Source organism: Bos grunniens, chromosome 19 (genome assembly GCF_055505025.1).
Source record: "Bos grunniens cultivar Pamir isolate PY7600 chromosome 19, Bosgru_T2T1.0, whole genome shotgun sequence".
Classification (NCBI taxonomy): domain Eukaryota; kingdom Metazoa; phylum Chordata; class Mammalia; order Artiodactyla; family Bovidae; genus Bos; species Bos grunniens.
The window spans coordinates 21,228,464-21,241,560 of NC_141183.1; the positions used below are offsets into that span (position 1 = coordinate 21,228,464).

The window sequence follows — 13,097 nt, forward strand, 5'->3', positions numbered from 1 at the left end:
AGGCACAAGTGTCCCCTAGGGAGGTCAGTAATGCCTGAGCATTTGGCACACCTAGAAAGGGATTCTGGTGCTGGCCTCAGAGCAATGGGCAGTAGAGGGGGTTGTTTGTTTGGTTTTTTCTTTGGCATGTGGGATCTTAGTTCCTGGAACAGGGATCGAACCTGCATTCCCTGCATTTGAAGCACAGAGTCTTAACCACTGGGGTTTCCCAGATGGGGCTAGTGGTAAAGCACCTGCCTGCCAATGCAAGAGACATGAGATGCAGGTTCGATCCCTAGGTCAGAAAGGTCCCTTGGAGGAGGGCATGGCAACCCACTCCAGTTTTTTTTTGCCTGGAGAATCCCTTGGACAGAGGAGCCTGGCAGGCTATGGTCGATAGGGTTGCAAAGAGTTGGACACAACTGAAGCGACTTAGCATGCATGCACGCTAACCATTGGACCACAGGGAAGTCACAATAGTGAGAGGATTTTAAGTGGTATATTTTTAAGAGCCCCCTCTGGTACTGAGAGTTTCTGACCCAAGAGCAGGGTAAGAGTGGAGACCCAGAGTGCCATCAGGAATCAACTGCCATAGTCCAAGCAAGAGAGGATGGTGGCCTGGACAAGGATGGTGGCAGTGGCATGGAGAGGAGGGAGGAGTTAGAGGTAGATCAGGGAGGTGGGCTCAATAGAACCTATGGCTGGATGAGGTCCTAATGTGGAAGAGAGTGGGGGTTGGACAGGCAGGTTTCTAGCCAGGGCACATGGGTGGGAGAATGGGCCGTTTTCTGAGTGAGGGAGCCTGGGAGGGGAGCAGATGTTGTAGGGACAGATGCAGGAGAGATCTGTCTAGAAAAGCCAGGAAGGCAGTTGGGTAGAGAGGTGTGGTGCCCAGAGGAGTGTCCTTCAGAAACGGTTCTGACTCTTTGGATGGTCTGAGATTGGGAAAAAAAGGATGGGATAACATCAAAGGAGTGGTTGATGAAAGCAATAAAATCCAGGGGATGTGGGATCCTGGAAGGTCAGAGAAAAGTGTGTTTCAGGAGGGTGTGATGAGCAGTACCAATTGGCCCCCTACAATCCAGGGAAAGAGGACCAGCAGGGTTCACCCACTTCGGGCAACATGGAGTGTTTCTCCTTATACTGAATGGGTTCCCCCTGGAATTCTACCCATCTACTCTTATTGTCAGAGAAGGCAGTGGCACCCCACTCCAGTACTCTTGCCTGGAAAATCCCATGGACGGAGGAGCCTGGTGGGCTACAGTCCATGGGGTCGTGAAGAGTTGGACACGACTGAGCAACTTCACTTTCACTTTTCACTTTCATGCATTGGAGAAGGAAATGGCAATCCACTCCAGTGTTCTTGCCTGGAGAATCCCAGGGACCGGGGAGCCTGGTGGGCTGCCGTCTATGGGGTTGCACAGAGTTGGACATGACTGAAGTGACTTAGCAGCAGCAGCAGCAACCCTTAATGTACCCACCCACTAAGTGCCAGGTTCTACACAGAGTTCTGGGAATAATATCAGGTGGGCAAGATAGTCACTGCTTTCTCAGAGTTTAGAATCAGTTAAACCAATGGTCTCAGAAACAAGTTGTTTCATACATTCAAAATAAATCCTTTCATTCTTTCAAGCAATCAACTTCTGCTGAGAGCCATCTGCATGCATAAGAACCTAGAGGTATAGAAATAATATAAGAATAAATGTGATTTTGGCCTTTCAGGAACCAAGTGCAGAGTTACATAGAGGATCCCTGTGTTCACTGTGTTGTGTTATGAAGACTGGTTCACGGGGAATTACGGGTGATGAGAGGACAGGTGCGGCTTCCCTGGTGGCTCAGTGGTAAAGAATCCATCTCCTAATGCAGGAGATGCGGGTTTGATCCCTGGGTCGGGAATATCCACTGGAGAAGGAAATGGCAACCCACTCCAGTATTCTTGCCTGGAGAATCCCATGGACAGAGGAGCCTGGCGGATTACAGTCCATAGAGTCACAAAAGAGTCGGACACAACTTAGCAACTAAACAACAAAGAGGACAGGTACAAACCCCAGTTGGGGGGTGAATCAGGTGGCAGAAGGGATGCCGGAGCTGCTCTCCAGGAATGAATGGCAAACAGCCAGAGAAGAATGGAGTTCCAGGCACGGGGGGTGGAGGCAGGGGCAAACGTAACAGTAATGCGTGTGGGTCACAGTAAGCCTTTGGATTAGCTGAGCAGACAGAAGTGAGGAAGGTCTGGAGGTGTCTAGAGGTTAGGGGGGCCTCTCTGGCTCGTGGTGAGGTATGTAAACTTAGGCAGTGGGACACCACTGAAGACGTGAACACAAGGGAGGGACATAGTGAGATCTGTATGTGGCCTTGCTCTCTGGCTGTTTCATGAGGTATGAGTGGGAGAACCACTGCAGAGGCGGAGGCCGCTGCATAATCCAGATGAGACGGTGAAGGCCAGGGTCTCAGTGTGGCCTGTGGGGTCAGGAGGACTCGAGTTCTATTGCACTAACCAAAAAGTTCATTCCGGTTTTTCTGTAAGATGTTATGGGAAACTGAAAGTCATTCAGTCATGTCCGACTCTTTGTGACCCCATGGACTATACAGTCCATGGAATTCTCCAGGCCAGACTACTGGGATGGGTAGCCTTTCCCTTCTCCAGGGGATCTTCCCAACCTGGGGATTGAACCCAGGTCTCCTGCATTGCAGGCGGATTCTTTACCAGCTGAGCCACAAGGGAAGTCCAAGAATACTAGAGTGGGTAGCCTATCCCTCCTCCAGTGGATCTTCCTGACCTAGGAATCGAATTGGGGTCTCCTGTATTGCAGGTGGATTCTTTACCAACTGAGCTATCAGGAAAGCCCAAGATGTTATGGGGGGAAACTCCAAATGAACTTTGGGGCCAACCCAATAATTCCACCTCAGCCACTTACTGCTTGGCAAACCTTGGGCAAGTCCCTGAAAGTCCCTGAGCTTCAGTTTCCTCCTGTCCAAAGTGAGGGTTATACTTGCAAGAGTAATCTTGGTCTCCTAATGGTGTCATCACAACCCTTAGCACAGGGCCTGACTCAGTTCACATTCAGTAAATGGTGGTGACTGCTGTTGTCATCAGTAAACCCAGAGAGGAGGGGCAGGTGTGAGAGAGAATTAGGAAGCAGAGGTGGCAGGTCTTGGCCATCATTTGGCGTGGCCTTCTGGGACTGAACTGCTCATTCTTATATAGCACCGGTGGTGGTGGTAGAGTGAGGGAGGTAGGGGCAACCAGCTGACTGCCTTCAGTCTGGGACCCAGCCCTCACCTCACGTCTGGGCTACCCTTCCTAGAACCGCACTACTGATATGTGTGTGAGTGTATCCATGCTTGTCTTAGGGAATGAAGCTCCAGAGAAAACCAATCCTGTTTCTCAGTCCCGTGGCTCTGGGAGCACAGCTAGCTGTTAACTTCCTTCTGGAGACACCAGTTATCCTTTGGGCAAGGTGTCAGGATTCAGTCACGAACTATTCATGAGCCCTGAGAACCACTGTTGGTCTCCAGGACTCAGTCCCCACACTTATAAAATTGCGTAGGTGGTGCCAGTCTTTCCAGCTCTGAGTTCTGACATGCTTCAGCAGTCAAAGCAACTGATGCCTTGTCCTGGATGGAGGGAGACCCTTGCTGGCGAGCTGGGACCCCTCATACCTCAACCCACTTTGGATAACACTCTATGGCCCACTCCCAGTAGCCCTTCCCCATTGGGTCCAAACCACACCTTGGTCGGGGAGTGTCTGTGGGCAGCGTGACCCCCAGTGGACTCCTAACACCTCTCCTTTGTTTTTTTCACCTCCAGTCTCCCACCAGCGGAGCGGAAGTAAACTTTCCTGGCTAAGTTAGATGAATGGTCCCCTTTAGCCTGGAGGGCTGCCCCCCTCGTGCCTCCCTACAAACTCCCCCTGTCAAGGGAGGTGCTTCGGTGTGCGGGGGAGGCTGGGGGGCAAGAGCATTTGGGCAGGGGCTGGGGGTGCCCTGCCCCCCAGAGGAGGAATGGTGCCCCCAGGGAAGAAACCAGCTGGAGAGGCTTCCAACTCCAACAAGAAGTGCAAGCGTTACTTCAACGAGCACTGGAAAGAGGAGTTCACCTGGCTGGACTTTGACTACGAGCGGAAGCTGATGTTCTGCCTTGAGTGCCGCCAGGCCCTGGTGCGGAACAAGCATGGCAAAGCGGAGAATGCCTTCACCGTGGGCACCGACAACTTCCAGCGCCACGCCCTGCTGCGCCACGTGACCTCGGGGGCCCACCGCCAGGCTCTGGCTGCCAACCGGGGCCAGCCCTCTTTTGAGGGCCAGGCTGAGGGCAGAGGAGCCTGCCCAGGCCTGGCCACCACCCTCAGCTCCAGGGGCGTCAAGGTGGAAGCAGACCCGGCTAAAGTGGCCGTGCTGACCACAGTGTACTGCATGGCCAAGGAGGAAGTGCCTGACGACCGCTGCTCTGCCCTGCTTGAGCTGCAGAGATTCAACCTGTGCCAGGCGCTGCTGGGCATGGATCACGGCGATTACTACAGCCCCAGGAGGGTGAGGGACATGCAGGTGGGTGGCAGCCAGGGGTGTGGGGGAGGGATTGAGGAGGGAGGACACCGAGCCATCTGGGCATGGCACCAGCATGCCAGGTCCCCGGGGAAGAGGCCAAAGCAGTTCATTCACACCTTCACCCATCAGAGCCTGCACTGAGGGCATACTAGGTGCCAGGCCCCGGGCCAGCTGCAGGGCGCCTAACAGTGAAGAGGCTGGACCAGGCTCTGTCCTCGGGGGGTCAGGGGTGCTTGGCTCACTACCTAGGCCAGAGGTTGCAAACTGGTGGCCTGGGGGCTTGATTGGCTCACAGGCATGTTTTGGTAGTTTTCACAGTGTTTTTGAAAGACTTAAATTAGTCTCCAAGTTAAAAAAAAAAAAAAAAAGACATTCCATATAAAAATGTGGACTTCTGACTTCTGCTGAAAAACTAGGTCCTGTGCAGTCAGGGCATGAAGTTCTGGAGTTGGAGAGCAGGGCATGGGCTTCCCCATTCCCATTGGTTTATCCCCCGTCCTCTTGAAACTCAGTATCACCCACATGGCCACTGGGGACATGCACACTTATGTAGCTCTGTCCTAGGTATTGGCTTTATGAGTCCTGGGGCTGGTATGGGGGTGAAGAGGTTGGATCTCATCCTACCGAGAGATGAGAGACAAACAGCACACAGCTGGGGCCCTGTTTAACCTGTGGGCAGTCAACCTATCAGTTAATCCCAGAGCAGCAGAGCAGAGGGAGACCCCCAAGAATAAGGCTGACTGGGGCGATGCTGTAGAAAAACAAACAGATGCTTTAGAATCCTTAGGATTCCTAAAGCACTTTCACATTTATAAACATAACAACAAAAGATTACATGAATGGGAATTTCTGGAGGTCCTGTGATTAAGACTCCAAGCTTTCACTGCTGAGGGCCTGGGTTCAATCCCTGGTTGGGGAACTAGATCACAGAAGCAGTGTGGCGTGAGTAAAAAAAAAATTGGTAAGTCATAACAACCTTTTAAGGAGATTGGGGGCAGGTATTAGCCTCAAGGCAACTAAGAGATGAACAGAGAGGTCAAATGACTTGCCCAAGGTCATGCAGCCAGTAAGTGACAAAGCTAGGATTAGTCCCTAAGACTGTCCAACCCCAGGCCTGTGCTCTTTCACCCCGTCCTGTCTGCCTCCCCTTCTCAGGAGTAGCCTAACCCTGTCCTCCCTTTTTCTCTCCCTGGCTGTCCCAGGTGGCCATCGCCAGTGTCTTGCACGCAGAGGCCCGTCAGCGCCTGAAGGCATCCCCGTATGTGGGCCTGGTGTTGGACGAGACCAGGGACTGGCCTGAGTCCCACCGTCTGGCCTTGTTTGTCACTTCAGTGTCCCCCTGCGATGGCCAGCCTGCCACCACCTTTCTGGGCAGTGTGGAGCTACAGGAAGGCAAGGCCACCGCTGGCCAAGTCCTGGACATCCTGCAGGCTTTTGGCGTGTCTGCATCCAAGCTGGCCTGGCTCAGCTCAAGCCTCCCCAGTGACCGCCTGGGGAGCGTGCGCCCGCAGCTCCAGGCCGCCTGCCCACTGCTCACGGAGCTACACTGCCTCCCTGGCCGAACAGACCCCAAGCCCCCTGCCTACCTAGGTGAATATGAAAGTGTACTGGATGCCCTATTTCGCCTGCATGGCGGCCCCAGTTCTCACGTGGTCCCTGAACTCAGGGCGGCACTGGACCTTGCAGCTATTGACTTGGCAGGACCACGGCCAGTGCCCTGGGCCTCCCTGCTGCCTGTGGTGGAAGCTGTGGCTGAGGCTTGGCCTTGCCTGGTGCTCACACTGGAGGCCTCTGCCCCAGCCTCGCCTACCACAAGGGCGCTGGCCCTCGCCCTGCGCCAGTTCACCTTCGTGGCCTTCACCCACCTCCTGCTGGATGTTCTGCCCTCCGTGCAGAAGCTGGCCCTTGTCCTGCAGCCAGAAGAGCCGGATTTGGCCTTGCTGCAGCCTCTGGTGATGGCAGCTACAGCCTCCCTCCACGCACAGTGCAGTTCAGGTGGGGCGCGCCTCCAGGGCTTCCTGCAGGAACTGACATCCTCTAGTGCCGATCTGGGCTGTGGCCGCTGCACCTACCGCGGCGTGGAGCTGGTGGGCTACTCTGAAGCTGCGGTCCAGGGCTTGGAGCGACTGCGGGGAGCCTTCCTGGACTCCATGCGGAGGGGGCTGCGGGACTCTTACCCCGGGCCCTCGCTGGACGCCGTGGCCGCCTTCGCGGCCATCTTCGACCCCCGCCGCTACCCGCAGGCCCCAGAGGAGCTGGGCGCTCACGGCGAGGGGGCACTCCGCGTCCTGCTGCGCGCCTTCGCCCCCGCTGTGGTGCGCCAGAGGGCGCTGGGCGACTTCGCGCTCTTCAAGCGCGTGGTGTGCAGCCTGGGGCGGCTGGGCCCGCGGGCCCTGTGCACCAAGCTGGCGTGCGCGCGCTCAGAACTGCACGAGCTCTTCCCCGACTTCGCCGCCCTGGCCGCACTGGCCTTGGCGCTGCCTGCGGGCGCCGGCCTCCTGGACAAGGTCGGCCGCAGCCGGGAGCTGCGGTGGTGGGGGCCAGGCGGGGCGGGGGAAGGGCGGGGCGGCCCCGTGGTGAAGATCGCGGTAGATGGGCCGCCGCTGCACGAGTTTGACTTCGCGCTGGCGGTGGAGTTCCTAGAGAGCGGGTGGGGCGAGGGCCTCCTGGGCTCGCAGCTCACCTGAGAGCGGCCTCCTCTCCCCTGTCCAGCCGGTCTGGGGCCCTGGACTCGCTAAGGGCCAAGCCAGACTTGACCTAGCAAGCTTACCTCCTAACTGTGGCCTCCCACCCACCTTCCCAGGGCTTCCTCGGCTCCACGCTGAGTACTAACCCGGCTCAGTGGGATGTGGAGGAGGGGCTGGGTCGGGGGTGCGAGTGGGGGCTTGGGCCCGTGGGCAGAGGTGCTAGGGTCTCGGGCACCCTAAATATCACTCCTGACCTTTCCGGTTCTGTGGGGAGTAGTTCACCCTGTTCCCTCGGAACTCCACTCAAGTTTTCTCTCTAGAAAAGCTGAGGGGTCTTGGTTGGAAGGAGGAAGACAGAACCTCCTCAGTTGAGGGGTTGAAGGCCAGGAGACTGGGTCCTTGACTGTTAGCCCTGCTCCTAGCAACACGTCTTCTCTTCAGATATGACTGGGGGAAAAATGACTGTCTTTGTTTTTAACGCACATCAGAGCACCCTCTCTGTGAAAAAGCTCAAGGGAAGTAAGAGGTGCCCTCTCCACCAACAGGCTGCCTGAGACTTTTCTGTACTTGGCTATATGTAGACATCCACTCCAGTATTCTTGCCTGGAAAATCCCATGGACAGAGGAGCCTGGGAGTCAACAGTCCATAGGGTGGCAAAGAGTCGGACTAGACTGAAGCGACTTAGCGCACACACACAGACATACGTATTTATCAATGTGAAATAAATCTATCCTAGCCTCCCTCGTGTTAACACACAAAACTGAAAAGGACTTCTTTTGGTTTTGCAACAACAGGGTTCAAAAAAGTCCCAAATGGGCTGAATTTATTTCTAATTTTTTTCTTCCTCAAAGTCTGGTTGTTCTCCAAGTTCCTAACCTTCCCTTGCCCTTGCCTCAGATCTCTCTCTCTCTTTTTTTTTTTTTTTTGGCAGTGCTGAGATTTTAGTTCCCTGACCAGGGATTGAACCCAGGCTCCTGCCTCAGACCTTTAAGACAAAAGAGTGTATAAACCACAGTGCTGGACTGGTTGACCCCAAGGACCAGCCTCAGGCCTGACCCAGGGGTGTTGGAGGGCTTTTGTCTCCAGTGGAGAGCAGTTGGGGCCTCACCGGAGTTGGGGAATACATCCCTTCAGATTCTGGGGGGTTTCCTATCCCCTCTGTCAGCCCTTGCTGTGAATGTTGTGGGGGATCTGGAGGGGAGTAGTTAGTGAGAGGGGAGGGGGCTGGCCTTTCCAAGTCTCCTAGGTTTGGGTTTAATTTGCAATAAAGTGGAAACCCAGTGCATCGTGCAGTCTCCATGGTGGTGTGTGTGTCAGGGGCCCGCCCCGACTCCCCTCTGGGGTTCACTGGGGCCATAATGCTGCCCCTGCGGTGGGGGGTGGGGGTGGTGGGGGTGGTGGTCATCCTTCTGGGCTGGGAGCCTGGAACTGTGGACCCTCTGCTTCCACTTCCCCAGTGGTGCAGGGGAGAGGCGCAGAAATGGGCTGTAATCACCCTGGGCTTAGCCAGCGCTGCTTTGTGGAGATGAGAGTTTCTGCCCTGGCTCCACAGCCAAGAAGCCCATCAACCTCTTTTGTTCTGGCTGTGGAGGGAGGAGCGAGCCCTGTGACTCCCTGTTTCAGACCCTGCCCTTCTTCCTCCTGCAGCAGGCCCGGCCTCCGGAGCCCCCAGCCCGCTGCTGGCCTCCCTGGCCCTGCCCGCCAGGCCTCTGCAGCCCCCGCTGGACTTCAAGCACTTGCTCACCTTCCACTTCAATGGCGCCACCCCGCTCAGTCTCTTCCCCAACTTCAGCACGGTACGGGCTGGGCGGGCGGGTGGGGGGCATGCAACCCAGCATGGGGGTGGGCTGGGAAGGTGGGCTCCCAGGGGCCAGCTCTTAGAAGCTGGGTCCAACCAGGAGCAACATCCCCCCGAGTAACCAGGTGCTCCCCAAATGGGACCCAGCTCCTCCTTAGGCCAGAATATCCAGGATGCTACTGTCCTGTCCCCTAGCAACTGGTGCTGAGCCCGGAGGGCCTGTGAGCTGCAGGTTTCATCGAGCTTTCATAAAGGGGCATCTGTGGATGATCTGTGTATGTCTGTGTGCCTTTCCGTTTTAGTTTGTCTCTGTAGGACTTTGTGTGTATTTATGGGTGTGAGTTTGTGCACGTGTGCTTGTGAACTCTTTATGCCTGTGTAGTTGTCTTTATGTAGTGTATATGCCTGGGTATCTGAGTTTTTTTGTGTCTGCTGTGTATGTGTTTGGTGTGTGCCTGGCCTCTGCGTGTATGTTTTCATATGGTTTGGATGATTGTAAGTTTGTGAATGTGTGCCATTGGTGTGCAGGTGAGTGTGTATCTTTCTGCTTGTTTCTGTGATTTGTAACTACCTGTAAGTTTATGGGCTGTGTGTCTGCCTACTAGTCTGTGTACTAGTATTTCCATGTATGTGTGTAAATATGAAATTTACTTCACTATATGAGCTATAAGGTATATGACCCCTTTTAAAAAATTTTTGAAAAATCAAATGTAATCATTGATGAGCCTCACCCCATCCTGAAAAGATGCTGGGAAAGTCTACCTAATCACCCTTGGGAGCCCCTTCCTTCCCGCCCTCCAGACTTGTACAAAGATCCTAAGGAGCCCGAGACAATTGGGGGGGGTCCTCTGGTTTTCAGTCCCCACTGTCACTTGCTGACATGCTCATTGTTCAGGCACATGGTCCCTATGAGGGGGTCAATCTGCAGTTGTTCTCATCACTGGGGGCCCTGCAGGCCACTCTCCCCTAAAATCCTGTCCTGCCCCGCCACCCACCTACCTCAGCCCCTGGCCCTGGGTGCTGTGAGGGTTAGAACCTCTTTCTGGTCTCAGGGAAGTTTCTGAAACCATGCTCTTCTCTCAAAGCCTGTGTTCTCCTCTCTCAGGAAGGTTTGGAAAGTTCCTCTTGACAAGTAAGCCCCCAACGACTTCTGCTTTTGACACAACAACCCAGCCCTTGAGAAAAGGGAACATAAAGGCTTGGTTTGATAGAAGAAACAGAAATTATTTAAAACAAGGAAAAGAAAAAAAAGTACAAATTCATATTCCAGGGAAATGCCCTACTCTTCAGGGAACCCTCTGGCTTCCATCTGCTAACCCTGCTCCCTGCCCCCAGCCTGGTCCCCCACTGCCCCGGGCCGTGGCTCTCACTCTCAGGCCCTGTGACAGCGGCAAAGCTGATACGATAAGCTTTATCTCCCCCAGCCCACAAGCGCAGCACAAGGCTGGGTTATGGGGGAGGAAATTCCAAATTCCCTTCTCCGCTTCTCCCTGCCCCCAACTCTGCACACGTAGATGTAATTCTCATGAATGAGGAAAAAAAGAGACCAGAGGGGCAGCAAGGGAAGTCAGTGTGATCACCAGGCCATGGTTTCTCAAGATCACAAAAGTCACATGCCATCCCCCTGCCTCCAAGCACAAGCCTAGGCCGTCTAAGAAAGTCAGCCAGGGAAGAGGCTTTTCTTTTCCAGTGTTTAATATCCACAGACATGAGAAATTTCTTCCTATGGGCTGACCACTGCCCTCGTCCATAGACTTTAGTTTTGGACAATTGGCACTGCCCTCCCACCTTACTTAGCTGACCCCACAGTTACTATGCCCTCCCACCCCTCTACAGATGGACCCGGTCCAGAAAGCTGTCATCAGCCACACGTTTGGGGTTCCCTCTCCCCTGAAGAAGAAGCTCTTCATTTCCTGTAACATCTGTCACCTGAGATTCAACTCAGCGGTGAGAGGGAGTTGTGGAAACAGGCTTGGGGGGCGCTCGGCAGGGAGCGGGCTGGACCCTTGGCTTCCAGGTCTTTCCTGCCTGGAGGAATAGGGGTGGCAAAGGGACTGTGGTCTGTATTTTCTGTCCTTCGTTGAGGAAGAGCCGCCCCTGGCCCTTTATCCATACTATCCTCTCCTCTCTCCAGATTCCTGTGCCCCTTCCCAGCCCATCCCCCTAGGATTCTGTTTTCCTCCCCCTATGCCTCTCTCCTGTGTTCTGGAACCTTCTGATGAGAGCAGGCTGCCCTTCCCTACTCTGGGTCCCTGGGGCCACCATCAGTTCTGGTTCGGGGCTGAGTTCTTAACACACCTGAGAGTTTACAGAATCTGTTTGTGCCCATCCTCTTAATTAGTTCTCATGATACATCTGTGAGATGGTTCGAGGTCCCATCCTCAGCCTCATTTTTCAGATGAGGAAACTGAGCTTCAGAGAGGTTAAGTGACTTGCCTGAGGTCACACAGCTGGTAATTAGCAGAGCTGGGATTTGAACCCAGGCCTGGCTGACCCCACAGTCCACATACTTCCTAGCAGGGCCTGCCCCTAGAGAGTAGGGAAGCCTCATTCTGGCCTCCAAGGGAACGTTTGCCTTCTGTCCAGGCAACTTCTGCAGTTTGGGGAGATGCTGTTGGCAGACCTGCTCTTGTGAAAGAGCCTAAGGAGGGGCCACAGGGCCTTCTTTCCTACTTTGGGGAGCAACAAGCAGGAATCCCCAGTGGACAGGCCAGGTTTGGGGGTTCCTTCCAGGCTTTCAGGTTACGTGAGTCATGCAAGTGATGGACAGAGAGATGAAAAATATATGGTTTCTTTATCAGAATGAGTTTCATTTATCAAATTGAGACTCATTTATCAAAATGAGACTCATTCTGATAAAGAAACCATATATTTTTCATGCCAGGCCCAACACAGTGCCTGGCAAATAGCAAATGCTCAGGAGCTATTTGTTAAAAAACACGTACAGAAGGATGAATGATCCGGAGTGTATGTTCCCTAAAGCATGGGGACTGCTCTGTTTTCTCACTCGTGCATTTATAAACCTAGTAACTAATATTCACTGAGCACTTATTCTCTGTACTAGGCCCTTGTCATTCATCCCTGGGTTGGGAAGATCCCCTGGAGAAGGGAATGGCAACCCACTCCAATATTCTTGCCTGGAGGATCCCACGGACAGAGAAGTCTGGCAGGGTATAGTCCATAGGGTCGCAAAGAGTTGGATACAACTGAGCAACTAACACTTTCGCTTTCACTTGTCATTCATGTTCTCATTTTCATTCTCACAACTCTGTGATATCAGTATTATCATACCAAAGCTTATGAGTCAGGAAACTGAGGCTCAGAAAGGTGAAGTGACTTGCCCAAAGATGCACAGCTAAAGAGGCGTTGAGGCAGAATTGGAAGGCAGTGGCGGTTTGCCTGGGCGTTCACATACGAGAATGCATTCTGTAACCCTTGGGCCCACACACGTGCTATAATGATAACGACAATGGCAAGGATTTGCTCCCTGTGTGGCTGGAGCCCTGCCTCCCTCTGACCTGCCCCCTACGTGCCAGCTCATGGATGGGGCAGGTAGACGCAGCAAATGAATGGTGACCCCAGACTCTCCCCTCCCCAGAACCAGGCCGAAGCACATTACAAAGGCCACAAACATGCCAGAAAACTCAAGGCTGTTGAAGCCGCCAAGAGCAAGCAGAGGCCGCAAACCCTGACCCAGGATGAGATGCTGGTGCCCCCCACCCCGACTCCAGCCAGTGGAGCCCCTGAAGAGCTGCACAGCAAAGGTCAGTCCTGAACTTTTGTCCCGCCCCTGTCCCACTCCAAATCTGGTTTCCGATAAGGGGTTGAGTGCTTGCTGCTTATTATTCCCGCTTGTGTTGGAGTATTCCGTCTGTACAGGGAGAGGCACACACCACAGGGAAGAGCATCTTGGATTTTCCAGCCTGAATCTGCTGAGGTGAATAAACATGTCACAAAGCACCCCAGAAGCACCGCCCGCCCCCCTCCTCGGGCCCTCTCCCAGTCACTACCTGGTTAGCTTCCCAGGCCTGGGATAACGAATGACCACAAACTGGGTGGCTGAAAGTAACAGAACTGTATTTTC

At 54.1% G+C, this 13,097-nt stretch overlaps 1 protein-coding gene across 15 annotated transcripts in view; it reads left to right on the top strand.

The window, feature by feature from the left end:
* Positions 1–13,097, top strand: part of LOC147351594 (uncharacterized protein C17orf113) — a 59,141-nt gene that overhangs the window by 38,241 nt on the left and 7,803 nt on the right. For 8 of the 15 annotated variants that reach the window (XM_086357690.1, XM_086357683.1, XM_086357684.1 and 5 more), the window contains exons 3-5: positions 8,863–9,011; positions 10,850–10,960; positions 12,612–12,777. In XM_086357690.1, coding sequence (XP_086213816.1) covers positions 8,863–9,011; positions 10,850–10,960; positions 12,612–12,777 — 426 coding nt within the window. Of the gene's footprint in view, positions 1–3,790; positions 4,528–5,729; positions 8,501–8,862; positions 9,012–10,849; positions 10,961–12,611; positions 12,778–13,097 lie in introns of those variants that run through there. The other 7 variants (XM_086357691.1, XM_086357681.1, XM_086357685.1 and 4 more) reach the window with 3 other exon arrangements.